Source organism: Abrus precatorius, unplaced genomic scaffold (genome assembly GCF_003935025.1).
Source record: "Abrus precatorius isolate BTA unplaced genomic scaffold, Abrus_2018 Scaffold9, whole genome shotgun sequence".
Lineage (NCBI taxonomy): Eukaryota > Viridiplantae > Streptophyta > Magnoliopsida > Fabales > Fabaceae > Abrus > Abrus precatorius.
The window spans coordinates 31177454-31196010 of record NW_020874439.1 but is presented as its reverse complement, the minus strand read 5'-3'; the positions used below and the strand labels follow the sequence as shown (position 1 = coordinate 31196010).

At 28.9% G+C, this 18557-nt stretch overlaps 3 protein-coding genes across 3 annotated transcripts; all 3 read left to right on the top strand.

Annotated features, from left to right (window-relative positions):
• Positions 1 to 5208: 5208 nt before the first annotated feature.
• Positions 5209 to 7570, top strand: LOC113850343 (probable N-acetyltransferase HLS1-like). Its single transcript, XM_027480850.1, has 2 exons — positions 5209 to 5664; positions 5932 to 7570. Exons 1-2 carry the CDS (start codon positions 5491 to 5493, stop codon positions 6922 to 6924), a joined length of 1167 nt encoding a protein of 388 aa, XP_027336651.1. The 5' UTR covers positions 5209 to 5490; the 3' UTR covers positions 6925 to 7570.
• Positions 7571 to 12400: 4830 nt separating this feature from the next.
• Positions 12401 to 12923, top strand: LOC113851206 (sarcoplasmic reticulum histidine-rich calcium-binding protein-like). Its single transcript, XM_027481678.1, has one exon. It carries the CDS (start codon positions 12435 to 12437, stop codon positions 12921 to 12923), a length of 489 nt encoding a protein of 162 aa, XP_027337479.1. The 5' UTR covers positions 12401 to 12434.
• A 3189-nt stretch (positions 12924 to 16112) lies between these two features.
• LOC113851517 (zinc transporter 6, chloroplastic) lies at positions 16113 to 18355 on the top strand. The gene is made up of 3 exons (XM_027482025.1): positions 16113 to 16460; positions 16929 to 17288; positions 18041 to 18355. The coding sequence occupies exons 1-3, from the start codon at positions 16146 to 16148 to the stop codon at positions 18353 to 18355; spliced, it is 990 nt and encodes a 329-aa protein (XP_027337826.1). The 5' UTR covers positions 16113 to 16145.
• Positions 18356 to 18557: the final 202 nt, after the last annotated feature.

The following is an 18557-nucleotide window of genomic DNA, read 5'->3' as shown; positions in this document are numbered from 1 at the left end:
ATTTATAACCCTAATTAACATGCTACTTTAAAACTTGCATTATTCATTGCTTATAAATAGGATAAGTGTCAAAGGGTATTCATCAGCCAAAATTATGTAGAAGCAAACTTATGCAAATTTAAACCAAAGTGATTGTTAGGTTAGAAAAACCATCTTTAAAGTGATCATTTTTCGATTTGAACTTTGATATTACACCACTCAACCAACATATATAATGGGATTTGTATAGTGTTAGATGAGTGAATCCCTCTTTCCATCATTCAAAGATATGAGCATTATTCCTGTGATTCTTTAAAGAATTTCAACAATAATTTAATATTTTAATATTAATATTATCTATGAAATTAGTAATAATCTAATTCCTAAACCATACGAGATTGATATTAATTCAATACCTCTTTTAAGTGTATTATTGAATAACTAAATTAAAATCTCTTTAAATTAAATATGGACAAAATAACATCTATATATATTTAGACTTGAGAGGATTAAAAAAGGTTTACTCATACCCAAAACCTCAAAACACAAAGTATATTTTCCAATTCACTTAATTGCTACAGCCATGCTTCTGCATTGCGTGTAATTATCAAACTAAGAATGAATCTTGTTTTCATTAAAAAAAAGAAATGCTAAATTAACATTATTTTTTACTTATTTTTAATTCAGTCTTTATTATAATTTTTTTAAAAATTAGTCTACATACTTATAAATAATTTTAAAATAATCTTTACCAATAACTTGTATTTCTTAATATTTTCAGTTTCTTGACTTATATATATGCTTTTTATGACTGAAATATACTCAGGTCTGAAAAATATTACGTCAAATATATAAATATTTTTTAAAAATCTTATAATGTTAGAGATAAAAATATATTTAAGCTTAATTTTATTTAGTCTGAAATACACATTTATTTTTTTATTTTTACCTACACATTTTTTAATATATTTTTAATACACTTTTAATTATTAGTTAAAATTTATTAAAAAGTAAAAAAATTATATGTGTTTCACTTTGTTTGTTCTTGTTCTTAATTTAATATTTTTCTATTATATTTTTATAAATTTTAATTAATAATTAAAAAATATGTAAGAAAATATGTTATTGGTTGGCCCTCTCTCGTCCTGAGCGCAGTTGGTACAGGTTCGGTAACTATAACATTCGTTACCTACTAACAAATCTAAAAGGATGATGTAACTGCTAGGAATAACGAAAACGGAAAGATATTTTCTTCTGATCATGTTTGACAATTTTTTCAATTAAGGCATAATTTATTTAATTATTTAAAAATTAATTTAATAATTTTAGTCTAATTCCTTAAATAAGATTTCAGATTCAAGTCTTTATGCATATAAATTTTTTTTAATAATAAACTCATTTAGTGCAACTTCAGTGAAATCTGAATTAAACCAGACAAAAAAAAATATTTATTTCATATCAGTATTAATAGTATATATTTAAATTTATTAACTTATTACTATCTTCTTGTTTTTATCTTCAAAATTTAATAAATTTTTTATTACTTTATTCAATGTTATATAATCTATTTTAATAAAAATTTCATTTAAATATTATATTGTTTTTTAATTTAATTGATATATATATATATATTTAAAAAATAACAAGAAGCTTAAAATTATTGTGAATATCTAAAATTATATTTTTTAATCTAAACATTATTTTATATTTATCAGCTAGTTTAATGATTAATTTCTTTAAATACTTTTGATTAAATAAATTTGCTTTTTTAAAAAAAAAATTAGCTTATAAATTTCTGTCTAACTTTTTAATGTCAGCTAATTTATCAGTTTTTATAAACATAATAATTGAGTGCCTAGAAAAACGTGTACTAGATATATAGTTGTTTTTGGTATGTTTTCTTACTATTTCATGAAACAAGTCAAGTCATAAATATTCCAAATTTACTAATCATTGCAATAGAAATAATCCACAAACTTTCTTGGCAATTGATATTTACTCTCAACATGCAAATTTGAATTTGGTTGACTGTGCTGGTTCCTTCCTAGTGTTGGTTTTCAAGATTGTTGTATGCATAGAATATTTTAATTTTTGTAGTCTCTAATTTTATAAAAAAAAATTATTTTATTTTCTATTTTTTAGAAAAATTAAAATAAATATTTTTTTAAAAGTAAAATAATAATAACGACTTTGTGTTTAGAGACTAAATTATCAATGCATGAGCAAATATTTCTATTAAGTTACTATGAACTATTTTCTTTTAGCCGAATCAATAATTGAATAAAACTAATTTGAACTTGTATTAAATATGAATTGATTTAACAAAAGGTGGTTTTCTTTTCCTTTAAGAATGAATTGCGAATTGAAGTCATGAAGAACTAGGTTGCATTCTTATCTTTCCAACTAGATATATATAAATTAAGCAAACCAAATAAACGAGCTCATTGAGGAAGAAGATTGAGAGAAACAAAATACAGGCACAGTCTGAAGCATAAGGAGTGTCAGAAAAAGTAGCACAGCATTTGGCCAAATTAATGATCAAAGTGTTTACCCACTATCACACACCACAAGGAATCTCCCAATTCAGCGGTAATTTTATTTTATGGGATAAGAAGTAGCTTTCTTAGTAAACTAAAGTTTAAAGAGAAATTCTAGAAGTTTATATTAATAATTCATGAGAATCAAAGTCTAGTTTTTGATAAAAGAAATTGAATTAGTGAAACCCTTGTTTCTTTCAATGGGAGTGGCATGGATATAAACTTTAAGAGGATAACCCTTTTCAGTTTTCACTTTCTAAAGACTTTTATTTATGAGAAGAAGTAATTTGATACTTGGGCATGCCCCAAACCAAGGTGAGGTTTCCCTTAAAGTTACTTATATCAATGTTGATGGTAGTGACTCCTGGCTCATGGTGGCAGTCATGCTTCATTAGGAGTTTAGGCCAATTTTATCAATATTTTTAAAAATCATAATAATTAGTCTAAAGCAAAGCATGGGTTTAGTGGGGTTTAACTTTCACTTTCGAATCTAATGTCTAAAGACAAAAGGGGCCACCCACGGCCACATAACATAGACAGAAACATATCTCAAATAAAAAAATATACAACAAAATAGGAAAAGCCTTCAGTGTTGTATTGTTAATCCGATAAGGACATTCCCCAATCCCAAAAGGCTAAACTAAAGCCTAATTAAATTAACAACTCCTTGCCCCAACATTCCATCATATATTATATTAATCCATGTAATTAATTAATCAATTAATGAACCCTTGCACTTAATTATGTTGCTTTAGCTAACACACCTCTTTTCTACAGTGTACACGTAGCCCACCAATGTGCCATTTCAGATGTTAAATTATATTTTGATCAGCTAGTTCTTCTCATAATTGATTACTTAATTCATGAACGGGTCTTGTTAAATATGGTTAATTCATGATTAGATTCTTATTCTGGAAGATATTTAATAAGCTGCCGACTTGTACGGATCAAGTCTAAATTTGCAGATTTGTAGCGGCCACTTTTTAGTCTTTTCATTTTGATCATGTTAAACTTTTCTTTTAATATTTCAAATTACAAATGGCTTGATCTTTCTATTTTTAAATTTATAATTTTTTTATCTTATTGCTTTATAAAAATATTCATTCTATTTTTATAAAGTTAATATGTAATTAAAAGTTTTATAAAATTAACACTAAAATAAGTAATTATTATAATCTCGGGCATTAAAACAAGGTTTATCCCATTTTAACTTGTCCAACATGCTGCAAAGGCCCCCGAAAAACTTTAACATGTTCATGTTTAATTAATTTTTATGTTTTAAAAGATCATTCTCCACTCATAAGAGATAAAAATATGTTACCTGTTAATTTTAAATTAATTCGTTTTTCTCATTACATTATGGTCATTATCAACTAAGTTTAAATATATATATATATTTTTAAGGATCGTGAGTAATAATTTGTTCAAGGAACATTTATAATACGACAGAGCTTATTCTCTAAGTAAATGTTTTTCTCATACACAATGTTTACACCTAACTAAAAAAAAATAAAAATAAAAAATCAAATATACACTACATGAACTAACTACCAATTACTTTAAACATCTTGCTACTAATATTGAAAATTTAGAAGACAATATTTTTTTTCAAAATCTTATTGATTTTAAAACTTCATCAAGATATTTATGTTATGTTTTAAGATTCCTAATAGATACAAAGGTTCCCAGCTAAATACTGATTATGTTATTCATAAGAAAAATAATTAAAAGACTTATACTTATTAAGATAAATTAAAATATAACGCATGTTAATCTTATAAAAAATAAATTTTCTTAGATAATTGAAATATTTCTTAAGAAAAATGTAATTTATCTTTCTAATGGATAGACAAGATTTGGTGTATAGTTTCGCAATCAATTGAATTGACTAACGAATCAGCGTCAGCGTAGTACGAAAACACAAATCCATAGGCGTGCACCGTGGCGTGCGTGAGCCTGAGGTTAACCTAACGTAGATACACACAAAAACCACACACAGACACGCGATGATACGTAGAGATATAAGTATAAATAAACTTAAGAAAATTATACGTTAACACCCATATTTTAGGCGTTAGATAGGTAAGGAAAATAAAGAAATAGTGAGAAAAGAGAAAAAAAATAATAATGGATGATGTGATAAAAATAAAGAAGAAAGTAAAAACTACATGTAAACAAATAGTATAAAAATATAAGAATTGATAAATTTATGCATGATTAATTAAGCTATAGAAAAATAATGCTTCACATAAATTGAGTCACACAACTCAATTGAAAGATAATAAAACATTAATGATGAAGGAAAATAATAATAAAATAAAAGAAAATATTAACCCCTAATTTTTAAGATTAAAGTTAAATAAATACTAACAATTTTTTTATTTATTTTTAATATAATAAATATTTTATTGTTTAATAAAAAATATAATTTTAGATTCTGAAATTTAGTTTTAAAGACTGTAATTAAGAAAACTGGCGATAAAAAATATGGATATATGAGAAAGTTTTACATATAAAAGAACAGCATTACCTTAACATATATATATATACGAGGAGTGGGCACAAAAAGCTAGAGACAAAAAACACATTCCATTATTAATCTAACTTTTGTCTACTATTATTATTGAAGCCTAGGTTATTGATGATTCTGATAAAGAACATTCTCCCAAGTTCCAATCTCTCTCCTTCTCTCACTCTTTCTCTCTCTTACCACCTCTCTTTTATTGTATTTTTTGTTTTTAGTTTTTCTTTGTATCCACTGCATATAAAATCATTATCATAATGAAGTCTATGCCAAACCATTCTTCTTGTAGTACTTGTATTACTTCTCGTTGGTTGCACTGTCTTGCCATTTGTATCTTGTGTACCTTCTTAAGCTTTGAGGTCCCTTTTACTTTTATTCCACTCAAGCACACATCAAATAAACAAACTCCTTCAAGTTCCTTCTCTAGATATCTAAATCTCTTCCTTGGAAATGGAATTCAACAAGTTCAGAATCCGAAGCTATGAGGGGCAATCTGATAGGGCTCAAGTGGAAGATCTTGAGAGAAGATGTGAGGTAGGCCCATCAGAAAGCGTGTTTCTCTTCACAGACACTATGGGTGACCCCATTTGTAGGATCCGAAACAGTCCCATGTACATGATGCTTGTAAGTGATATACAACACTATGCCACTAACTTCATGCCCTTGTAACTTTTTCTTTCTTTTAATGGATCACAATTTTGTAGCATGTATGAATTCACGTTTAAATGTCATTGGATCTACGTTTACTTCAACGCTACTAATTGTAATTTTTGCATTGAATCTACATTTATAAGTCTTCTAACGTGAATTCAAACTTAAATTTCTCTTGGTGTTTCTTATTCTTCTTGTTTGATCATCATGTCCACCACTAACTCCTCAATTTGATGGTAGGTGGCAGAATTGGACAATGAATTGGTTGGTGTCATTCAAGGCTCTATAAAAGTGGTCACGGTTCATGGTCATCCTCCAAAGGATTTGGCAAAGGTGGGTTATGTTCTTGGCTTAAGGGTTGCTCCTCATCATAGGAGAAAAGGGATTGGTTCTAGCCTAGTGAGAAGGTTAGAAGAATGGTTCACTTCCAAAGATGTGGACTATGCATACATGGCAACAGAGAAAGACAACCAAGCCTCGGTTAGTCTCTTCATGGGAAAGTTTGGCTACACCAAGTTTAGGACTCCATCTATTCTTGTTAACCCGGTTAACAATCATTGTTTTCAAATCTCATCCAACATTGAGATAGCAAGGTTGAAGATTGAACAAGCTGAATCCCTCTATAGAAGATTCATGGGCTCCACAGAGTTTTTCCCTAATGACATAGGCAACATACTTAGGAATAAGCTAAGCTTGGGAACATGGGTGGCCTATTTCAAAGGGGATATTGCTTGGGGTGATTTTGGGTTAGATGGACAAGTCCCACACAGTTGGGCTATGCTGAGTGTATGGAACAGTGGGGAAATATTTAAGTTAAGGCTAGGGAAAGCACCTTTTTCTTGCTTGTTGTGCACAAAGAGTTGGTGGTTGATTGATAAAATTTTCCCATGTTTGAAATTGCCTACCATACCTGATTTCTTCAACCCATTTGGGTTCTACTTTATGTATGGGGTGTATCATGAAGGGCCATTCTCAGGGAAGCTGGTAAGGGCCTTGTGCCAGTTTGTGCACAACATGGCTGCTGAGTCCAAGGATGAGAATTGCAAGATCATTGTGACTGAAGTTGGAGGAAGAGATGAGCTCAATCATCATATACCACATTGGAAATTGCTCTCATGCCCGGAGGACTTGTGGTGCATAAAGGCTTTGAAAAATGAAGGGACAAACACGTTCCATGAATTAACCAAAACCCCACCAAAAAGGGCTCTTTTTGTAGACCCAAGAGAGGTTTAAAGCATGATCTCAAAAAGAAAAAAAAAAGAAGAAAAAAGTAATAAAAGGGGGACAAAAAAAAGCTTAGAAAATATCTTGACCTTAATTTTTTTCCCTTTTCTTTTCTTTCCTTAGCTTTGTCTAAGAACCAAAACCCACCTCATGTATTGTATGATAAGTCCATCCATCTCTCTCTCTCCTGGTGGGGGTTTTTCTCTAGTTCCTTTCACATCGGTGACACAAAATCTCAAAAGATATCCATAATTTAGGTGCCACACTTTGGTGTCCTTCTTAGCAATTCCATCTTGTGCCTCATGACTCTGACTACTCAATTCCCTTGTGGTCCAAACTTTGTCCCTTCCCCTCAGGTAAAATTTTGAGCTGGACCCTCTTCCCTCACTTTGTCGCATCGCATCGAGATATGGTCTCCAAAACATGTCATCACTGAAAAAAAAAATATAAATAAAGAGATTTTGAGCCATTTTATATGAGATCATGAAAGTAACCATTATTCTATTCAAGTCAGAGTTAGACAACAACTGGTCCATGATAAAGGAAAACAAAAATCAAGTGTTTCAAGTCTCAAGTGGTTGGTTTCTCCTTCATTTGTTTTGGAGCATTATTGTCCCTAACCACATGAGGAATGTTGATGGTGTAAAGTTGCATGCCCTGGCTCATTGGAATCAACCGAAAAAACAAAAAAGAGACATGGCTTGGCTTTTCACTTTTTACCATTAAGGCAAATGTTAGTTAACTAGGGACCTTGTTCTCGGTTAGAACCATATAAAGTTAATGGATTTGTATTTAGAAAGATTCTGTAATTCTTCCAATTCTATTCAGCACCACCACACAATAGCAATCATGAAGGTTCCAATAAAAGGATTGAGATATCAATTGGCTCCATTTATACCATGGACCTTTTTTTATAGTGTCAACATTTTAATAAAAAATAATTTTTTTTAATTACATTATAAAATGTATATTTTTATAATTGAAATTCAATAATCTCTGTAAAAAAAAAGAATGAAGAGCTTTAACCGGACTTAGTCCCAAGTTCAAAATATTTAGCATCAATATAGTGCGATAGAATAGTAAAAGATATAAATTATAATATATATATATATATATATATATATATATATAATACAGAATATTATTTGTCATTAATTATTGAACCTTATCACTTTCTTCACAAATATTATCCATAATAATAACTATTAAATAAGTCATTACTGTAATTTTATTAACAAGTATTAAAATAAATGTATTATACAAATAATTCGTCTCTAATATAAATTGTGATACATTTTAATTTCAACCTATAACAACGATGCGAATTTTAGTAGACACAAAAAAAGGGTAGTAGTAACTAAAACCCAACTTCATGAATAATATCATATTAACGTAATATAATATAAATGATAATTATAAAAAATAATTATTTTCTATTACTCTATGAGAATATTATATCAAAAAATATTCTTTAAAAATATTTACAATAAGAATAAAAATTTGACATTTTCATATTAAAGTTTTTAAAAAATCTTTCTACCAAACGCCCTTAAAGTCAATTAAAAAATTGATCATTCATACTTTTATCTTCACTTTTTCTTTTAAATGCCTATGAAAAAAAAATATTACTCTATGAATGCCAATGTTAATTATAAGTTAATAGCAGACAAACAAATAAATCATACATACAGTCTTTAATTATTGAAAAAAAAATGACATCCTTATTACGCATAAAGTTATAATCATCATTTATATGTTTACATTCGGATACAATGATATATTGAAAATGGTGCGATTCTGTAGCAATTCTTATATTTTCATAATTTTCTTTTACAAAAAGTAATATTCATAAGAGTGACATATTTCTGAAAGGCCAAGGGCATGCATGGTTCTTCCTTGTCTTCGAAAATAGGGAGCTGAAAGTACTCCGATGATATAAACCAATAGATGCTGCGGAGGCCATCTACTATATTCATATCTGACTTGAAAATGAAAGCTCTTCCAAACTGAAGGATTTAGTGGTTGAGGAATTGAAGAGACATTCAAAGTAGCAAGTAGCCACAGGACCACTTCAATTATAAATTACTTTCACAAATTTTATTATATTTTTAGTTATTATTAATTCAAATTTATTAAAAATTATAAAAATATAAAAAAACATTAAATTAGATAACAGAATTATTAAATTATAATGAAACTCATATATATTTTTTGAATTTTTAATAAATTTTAATTAATAATTAAGAATGAGATAAAATATGTTATGAAATGTATTGTTAACCATTTTTCTTTATCACTTAAGGTCATTCCTTGGAAAACCAGAATCCATGAGTTGCAACGGTCAAATGGATTTGGTCTATCAACAACCTTGTTTTGCACAAATTTTATGTCATTAAGTGAAGCTAACTCTGTTTGCATGCTGCTTTCAATATTCATAAATGTCATTCACTTTGTTTCCATGCTTATCTTCAAAGACATTCCATGACTTATTTCCCAATCAAACATGAACATATTTGATATTAACTGTTTATATATATTATGGTGTAAAACCATTGACCTCTAATTGCAACTTGAAGGAATGCAAATCATTTTGTTAATTTTAAATACAGAAAATGGATGAGGGAAAGGGTTCAAAAGTTGTAGATTCCTCAATTGTTTTGTCAGCAATAAATTTTTAGCCTTTTTTTTCACAATTAATTTAAAGCATTTTTATTGTTTATTAGGAGTACTTTTTTTCTTGTGTTAAAATGACAACATTAGATTTATCCTTTAGTTTTTGCATAAAATCTTGAAATAACAAATATAAAGGAATAAATAGAGTTTTTTTTTCATAGTTCTAATTCTTACATTCCACATAATTTTTTTTTAATTTATACTAAAGTATTAATAATCACATATTTTTGAAACCCAAATAAATTTTTTATACCATATATTTCTACAGATTAGTTTATACAGTTTGATGATTAGGCAAGAAAAATTTAATTTGAAAAGGATTAAAATGAAAAAAATAATTTGCAGAAGAAATTAAAAATCCAAAATAAAAGGAATACAATGCGAATGGAAAGGAAAAAACACTCCTGTTTTATTGTTTGGTTTATTTCACTTCATCTACTTTTTATGTTTGATAGATTTAACATAAGTATAATAAAATTAAACTATAATGAAAATGAATACGAAAATAAAGTAGCATTGCTAGTATCTTCTTGATATTTGCAATTTATCTTTCTAAAACTTTGAAAGAAGAAATTTTGTGAACAACAGAAAAATTACGCCAAGTCGTTAAAAGAAAGGATATGATATATCATATGTGCTAAGGTAAGATTATTGGATATGGATCATCTATGATTTAAAATAAATGCACCCTACATGGTTTTTTTTTTTCTGGTCAAAATGCACCCTACATGGTTCAAGCTCAAAAGTAGACTCTCTTTTTGTTTTTGGGTGACATAAAGGGGCCACAAGCCCAAAAGCAACAACACCTATCCGAGCATTATGGACCCTAGAGAAAAAAAAATAAAGCATTGAGAATTGTTATAAACTATTCTTCAACCATACATATGGACCCAAGACAAAAACCATACACATACTTGTGTTGTAGAAAAATTGATATTGACCAAAAAAGAAAAAAGAAACATATATATGCTTTAAGATTGTATTGATAATAATTTTAGATTCAGTGGTCTAAAGCAATATTTGACTAAAGAATGTGCTTTAAATAATAAAATACTAATATAATTGTTGATTAAATCATTAATGCTTGGAATTATGATTATATATAACAAACTTCAAAGTTATTAACATTTTAATAGTTAATTTTTTAATCAACAATTTTAACTTTTTTTCGATCTTTTAAAGCACCTTATCATAATTGTGTTTGAGGATAAATTGTAAGTGTCGTCTGAAATTTAAAACATCCTCCTTAAAACATGATTGTAATCTACATTACTAGAATTGTATTTATCATAATTAAGCTAAACTTTAAAATAAGCTATCCTATTTCAACTTTACTGCTGAGTTTTGCCACTGATTATCATTTGTATGGCGTAACTGTTTTATTCAGTCTTCGCCTTGGTGGTCAAATCTGTTTCTGAGTGAGACTCTGCAGAAAAGGACAGGGGGAGAGGAAATGTACTGATCATGAATGAACGTTGATTTTCTAGGTGGATTTTCATTTTTTATAATTTTTTTATTTTTATCTCTTTATCTTATATTTTTTTATTACATTTCACACTGTTAAAGGGATAGAAGCACCTTTTTATTATTTTATACACTAAGAATATGTTTAAAATTACGACAATAACAATTTTTGTGTGTATGTATATGTGTCTCTGCATCCATTCAAATTAAAGGAGATAACTTTCAATTCATGTGTTTAAGGTCATTGTATCACATGCTATTAACATGAGCTACCCAGTACATCAATGAATACTCATATATGCTAATACGTTATACAAAGAAGCCAAGAAATCAAGTATTTTCTTAAGAGGGTAAGTTTTCTTCCTTCTCAGTCTATCCTCTTTATTTCCTTCAAGGAGATCTTGGTTTTCAGTAAGATGGTTAAAAGACTTGTAGTGGTAATCATACAAAGCACTTGAGGTGATTAAGAATTTTTTTTGCATGTTTTGGGACATGTTATGGTTTTAACTGTTTCTTCTAGACTTCCAAACCCTTTAAGTAGTCAGTATAATTGGTTTTAAGAGATTTGAGTTTATAGCCAGAATTTGTTTATCTTGATGATGGACTGTTTCGGAGTTTACGTGAACGTGAAATTCAATAAACATCTAGTAAGTTTCGGATGCATATGCTTGGTTTATTTCCATTTCTTCACTTGAGTGCTTTGCTTTCATTTGAATTAAGCTAATCTATTTTTTAAAAGATATTCATTTCATGAGATAACCTTTTTATGCCTTCTCTGTACCTCTTTGTTATATGTAATAAAATGTCAAGAGAGGTGAGGACTTTCCTTTTCAAGGCTATGTTTTATAAAAGCACCCTAAAATAATGTAGGTTGTAATTATAATTACTCTTCTCCATAGCATTTTTACTAAATTAAAAGGCTCTTAATCTCCAAACAAGTGTTCAAATTATAAATTGTTTACTGCATGTTTATTTTAATTTATGTTATTAATCAAATAATTACTTATTTTTGTTAATATCTAGAAATCTTTTTAAAAAATAAATAATTATTTTTTGTAAAAAATTACAAACTCAATTATTTCACATCACCTTTTTTTTTTTCCTGTATCTCTTTGCATCCGATTAGTTTCCTTTACTCTTCCTCTATTTCTTTCATATCTCTGTACATTTTAACACGTAGAAGGAGTGTAAAAGAAGTAAAAGAAAGTGATGTGAAATGACACCTTTTGTTTTTTATGCATAGAGGTGAGTACTGTGACACAGGGGACTTGGTATTTTTGTATTTTTACCTCCTAAGGTTGAATGATAGTACTTTATATCCTTCCATCGTAGTTATCATTCGCTTTCTCCTTTATAGTATTTGATATCAAAACTCTGAAACAATGGCATGTCCATGGTGGGATGATGATGATGATGATTACAAGCATGTGGGAGGGTCACGCCATGAGGATCACAAGGATAAGAGCCATGAGGTGCACAAGGGTAAGAACCATGAGGAAAACAAAGGAGAGAAGAAGGAAGGGAACTATAATGAGAAGATGAAAGAGCAAGAGAAAAGCCATGAAAATGGTAGTGGATTTGAAAAAGGGTATGAAAAAGGCTATGAGGATGGCTATGACAGTGGTTATGAACATGGGTTTGAGCATGGTTGTGGATACAGCCAAAGTAGTAAACGTGGTCAAGGTTACAATGATCAAGACAGCAACAAGGAGGGTCAATCTGACGATAGTGATGATATATCTGAGTATAACGGTGGTTATGAGCTTGGTCATAACCACAACAGTGACAATGAATACGGCTATGATGATGATGATGATGGCTGTGGATACGGCTTTGAATGTGATCATGGTGGCTGGAGTGACGATGATTAAGATGATCTACTTTTTTTAAGTTAGGGTAAGGATTCTTTTTACTTCATAATTATATGTAGAGTTATGTGATTTTTGCTGTTATGTTTGTATGATTATGTCAGTGGTGATCTTATTTTTTGTTTACTATGTGAAAAAAAATTTACTTTCTTTTATCATAAAATTAAAAGCTACTATGCCATTTGATTTAGCCATGTTTCTTCTATTTTTAAAATCAGAGCTAACACTTGTTTTAGTCATTTCTTTTTTGGCTATTATCTTTCTTTTGTTTGCCTCCTGCAGGTGTGTGGTTTCGGAATCAGAGTAGTGATAATGGCTTTTGTCTCACTTTAGAATTATGTGTTAGAGTGAGATTTATGTATGCTAGATAGTTACAAAAGCTCATGTTCTAAGTGTTAATCGTCTAGTTTACATGTTATATTAGCTATATGCAAAGAAGTTATGTACCTTTGAAAATTAGTTAAAGTGGGCTTAGATGTTGTGAATTGGACCTCTAAACTTGTTTGTATGTTATAAATATTAAGTTTGTTTATGTTTGTTTTTATGTTATTAATGTTAAAATCATTGAGCTTGCATATAATTTAAAAAGTGATTGATACCAAATAAAGTTGAAGACAGACAAGACTAAGAAATTGCTTTCATGTTTGAGGGTAGGATAGTAAAACTGAACTAGTTTGGCTTGAGGGTAGATGACAAAAGAATTCAGGATTGATATATCTGACCAAATGTACCTGTACCAAAAATATTCTGGGTCACAAGGAAACAATGAGCTGAAACATTTTATGTTGTAGATTTTTATTTTTATTTTTTGGGTTGTTAAGATTAACATTTATTTTATGCAAATAAAATTTTAAAAATAATATAAAGTATTTATTATATTATAATTATAAAGTATACTATTTTTTAACATTTTTTATTTACTTTAATCAATTTCGGATTGGATCTTAAAAACATCTTAAATTTTGATATTAATAACTTTTTTGTCCAATATTTTATTTTATTTTTTGGTCAATCATCCTTTGAATAAGAAGCACAACAGCCCAAAACTGCATACAATGTGGGACAAGCCCAATTTTGTACGATCAAGCGAGTAAAGATATAAAATGGACATGCTTCGGCCCAATATAACTATATGGGCACATGCACCTGAAAAAAAAAAGAGAAATAGAAAGAATAAAAAAAACAGCTTTAATGTTGATGCTTTTATAAAAGGAAAGAAAAATCGTTTACCATAACTAACACTTTTTTCCTTAAAAATGCTAGTGACGAATTTATTACTGTCAATTTAATATTTAATATGTCTAATAGATAGTAAAAATTAATAATTAGAGAAATTAAAATCATTAATTTAGTTGAATTTTTTATAGACAATGGCAAAATTAAGCAGGCTAAGTTTGTTAAATGAGTGGTACCAATGTCGGATCAGCTAATCTATTTTTAAGTGTTAACTTAATGTTAATGCATGTTTAGATGAGATTATTTTTAGTAAAATAATTTTTTATTTTTTTAATAATTGTCTTATAAAAATGTAAAAAATAAGTGATTAATTTATCAAAAAAAAAGTTATCCAAACATGTATTTAATAATATAGAATATGCGAAGAGGAATGCTCTCCGAACAGCAATATGTAAATACTAAAAATAGTAAGAGCAATGCCATACAATCAAAGCAAAACTAAAAATGAAAAACTTTTATTATTTTACTTGGCGTTGATGCCTATCAGTACGGAGACGGGAGAAACCTTAGCAACATATTTTTTAATATTTTTTTATTAATTAAAATTTATTAAAAATTATAAAAATAAAAAATTATTAATTTAAGAGTAAAAAAAGGTAAAATTTATATGATTTTTAATAAATTTTAGTTTATAATAGAAAGTATATTGGAGAGAGAGAATATTAATGGTATTTTTCTGGGGAAACATTATTGCTAATATGAATATCTCTATTCTGTTGCTTCTTCCAAGGTTATAAAATCAGAATGGCTTCTTGTTGAAACAATCTATGGTTCCTTCCACCAATAATGTTATATATATATATATATATATATATATATATAGTTTTATTTTAAAATATTTTCTAAAAGTAATAAGTTGAAGAGAGTGAAAGTAAAAAAGAACCTCTCTAGATGTTTGTATATATAATCCTTCTAACTTAACGAGTATATGATCTCAAATTTAAGTCTTAAATATCAAATTGTATTAAATGTTTATAAAGCTAAATTTTATAAGTTAGAGAACTCAAGATATTATATCTAAGCTTCATATTAAAATCTCGTACTTTTATTATCAGACTCAACTCTCAGACCTTCCAATCAAAGTATTTTATCACATTTTGCAGTTTTAATGCCTAAGTTGGCTAACTTTGCACTAAAACCTTGAATGCACCACACCATGCTAGAGGCTCACTAACACCAGAATTTCATGTTTTCTTCAGAGGATCCTATCATTTTATCATATTTAGTAATCGATTTAAGTATAATTATTTTATGTGAAAGATATTCATAGTCTAAAAAAATAAATAAAAAAACACCATTTGATACAAATATTAATTCAACGCTGTAATATTTAATAATTATAGAATAAACAACCTCTAATTCAAGATCACAAGATGAGAATTATATATACACACTTTTGAATTTTCTTTTCACTGTTAATTTTTGTATTTATCTTATATATTTACTTTTTTTTATCACATAATGTATAATATTCATTATTTTAATAAGTTTTTATTTTATAAAATAAACACTAAATAAAAATACATTCATTGTTATCTTTTTAAAAATCTAAAAAAATATATAATAATTAAAATGTTTATAAAAGCAAATATTAAAGCATTTAAAATTATTCTTTGCTTAGAAAACATGACGAGACGCAGCAACATCAGTGTATAGTGTAACTAACACCTAAAATAACTTTGGTCATCTCCCCCTTTACGTGTAACTTTAAAAATGCTGAGAGAAAAGTTTGAACGTTAAACAGTGTATGAATAGAAATGATATATGCATTTCCACAAACTTTGTGGATGGATTTCAGACGCAGCACACCAAAGCAACTACCAATAGAAAACAACCTTCATGACCACGCATGCATGCATGTGACCTATTCACTACATTCAAAAGATACAATACCCAAACTCAAAACCAGTGCGCTTCATTTCATTTCACCTCAAGCCCTTCAACACACCGTTTGAAATACTCCATCAACGTTAACTCTTCATCCACGCAATGGCGGCATGTGTGACGGACATTGCTCGTGCCGCCGCATGTCGAGACAGTGTGGCGGCATCGCATTTAAAAGTAGTCTCTGTCTTTACAATTTTTGTGACTAGCATGGCGGGTGTATCGTTACCAGTGATGCTAGCACGATACTTTCAAGGAAAGTCTCTTTATGATATGGCGATTTTGGTGATCAAATGCTTCGCGGCCGGTGTTATTCTCGCCACTTCATTGGTCCATGTGTTGCCTGATGCATTTGCTGCACTCTCTGATTGTCAGGTGGCATCACGGCACCCTTGGAAGGATTTCCCTTTTGCGGGCTTGGTATTTCTTCTTCCTTCTCATCTTTGTAGTATTAATAAAAAGGTGTTTGTTTCGGTAATTAAAAGATATTTATATCTTAAGATAGATCATTATTTTTCATTATCTATTGATGATTATGATTAATTTAGTATAGAATATCATCTTAATTTTTAAAACATAAAGAAATTACTTTAATAAAAAATAATTATTAATTTTTATCTTAAATATAAAAAATAAAAATACTTTTTAGATGTATTAATTACAAAAATTTTATATTCTTATTTCTTTTACGATTTGTGTTAATATATTAGCCACTTTTTATTTATGAAAAGAATTATTTTTATTTATTTAATATATAATATATCAATTTGATTATTGAATACTATAGTGTTTATGAAATAAAGTATAAATTTATGACTTTAAATTATATACAACCAAAGATATATAATAGCTATTAGGATTAAATTTTTGTTACTGTTCTATTAATAGGTGACCCTCGGTGGGGCTCTGATGGCGCTGGTGGTGGACGCCGTGGCAAGCTCACACGTGGAGCATGCGCACTATGCGGCAATGGAGGCAGAAGAGAAGGAGGATGAGTGGAGAATGGAATTTGTAGGCGGCGGCGGCGGCGGCGGCGATGATAGTGACAGCGAGAGGGTTGAAGAGTTGGCTCGGTTGAAGCAAAGATTGGTGTCACAAGTGTTGGAGATTGGGATCATCTTTCACTCAGTCATTATAGGAGTCACCATGGGAATGTCTCAGAATGTTTGCACCATTCGCCCCCTCGTTGCTGCTTTGGCATTTCATCAGATTTTTGAAGGCATGGGTCTTGGTGGCTGCATTGCCCAGGTTACTTCTTTTATGTTTCTATAATATGATTCTGTTAATCTTAACTTAAAAAGATTGAATTTAAGCATATAAAAATAATGTGTTTTTTTAAATTAAAAAGTATAATATTTATTACATAAGTTAAATATTTGATAAATCAATACTGTAAACTAATTCAAAATACACACAAGCTAGTTCATAAAACTATTATGTTCCCTACCATAGTTCGCGTTCTATTATACAATACAACATTATGACATAAACTAGTTTGGAAAATTAATATTCGGTGCATGTGTGTTTGGATTTTATTTAATTTATTGCAGGGAAATTTGGTTTTAAACCATAATTTTAACTTATATATGTTTCTAGCTTGAAGAGCATTGATAGTTTGATTTATATATTTGATCAGAAATTAATATCATGACGTAGACTATATAAGAAAATATTTGTGTTTTTTATACTCAGTACAAATTACAACCAAAACAAGCATCCTCTAGATAGCTATTACATTTTTTTTTGTCATATAAGCTGAAATTATTATATACAAACTTCTGTATTTATTGATGGGTTCTTTAATTTCATGACTTCGACTTATCCAGAAAAAATTTATGGCTCCCTCAAATTAATCCATGAACTAATACAAAGTGCATTTATTAATGAACTATTGTTTATGTGGATACATTTATTTGTAGGTAACTTGTTAATATTATGTCTCGTGACAAAAGATGATGTTGATTGGTATCTTTGTGTGTGTATGGTACTCACAATTGCAGGCCGGGTTTAACTTTGGAACAATGGCGTACATGTGCTTCATGTTTTCAGTGACCACACCAATGGGGATAATTTTGGGGATGGTGTTATTCTCAATCACTGGTTATGATGATAGTAACCCTAATGCCTTGATAATGGAAGGGTTACTAGGTTCAGTTTCTTCTGGGATACTAATTTACATGGCTCTTGTTGACCTTATAGCAGTTGATTTTTTTCATAACAAGCTTATGAATTCCAATATGTGGTTGAAAAAGGTGTCTTTTATTGCATTAACTCTTGGCTCTGCTGCAATGTCTGTCCTCGCGCTTTGGGCCTGAACATTTTGTCTTGTGTTCAATTAATGTGCTAGTGCTAAATACAGAGGTTATTAGTGAAAGAATTTGGTGCAAGTGTAAAAAATAAAAAAGAACTTCTACCCACAAGATATAATGTGTGTAGTGGAAATCAAATTAAGGCAATTTTGAAATTAGGTGGGCACCCTACTTTCCTTGTTCACTTTCCCAATTAAGCTATCTCTAA

What these genes read in the sequence shown, in the direction of transcription:
- LOC113850343 (XM_027480850.1), top strand. Translation starts at nt 5,491, where the DNA reads ATGGAATTCAACAAGTTCAGAATCCGAAGCTATGAGGGGCAATCTGAT. An exon ending in GTCCCATGTACATGATGCTT is followed by an intron (nt 5,665 to 5,931) that starts GTAAGTGATATA and finishes ATTTGATGGTAG; the next exon opens with GTGGCAGAATTGGACAATGA.
- LOC113851206 (XM_027481678.1), top strand. Translation starts at nt 12,435, where the DNA reads ATGGCATGTCCATGGTGGGATGATGATGATGATGATTACAAGCATGTG.
- LOC113851517 (XM_027482025.1), top strand. Translation starts at nt 16,146, where the DNA reads ATGGCGGCATGTGTGACGGACATTGCTCGTGCCGCCGCATGTCGAGAC. An exon ending in ATTTCCCTTTTGCGGGCTTG is followed by an intron (nt 16,461 to 16,928) that starts GTATTTCTTCTT and finishes TTCTATTAATAG; the next exon opens with GTGACCCTCGGTGGGGCTCT. An exon ending in TTGGTGGCTGCATTGCCCAG is followed by an intron (nt 17,289 to 18,040) that starts GTTACTTCTTTT and finishes TCACAATTGCAG; the next exon opens with GCCGGGTTTAACTTTGGAAC.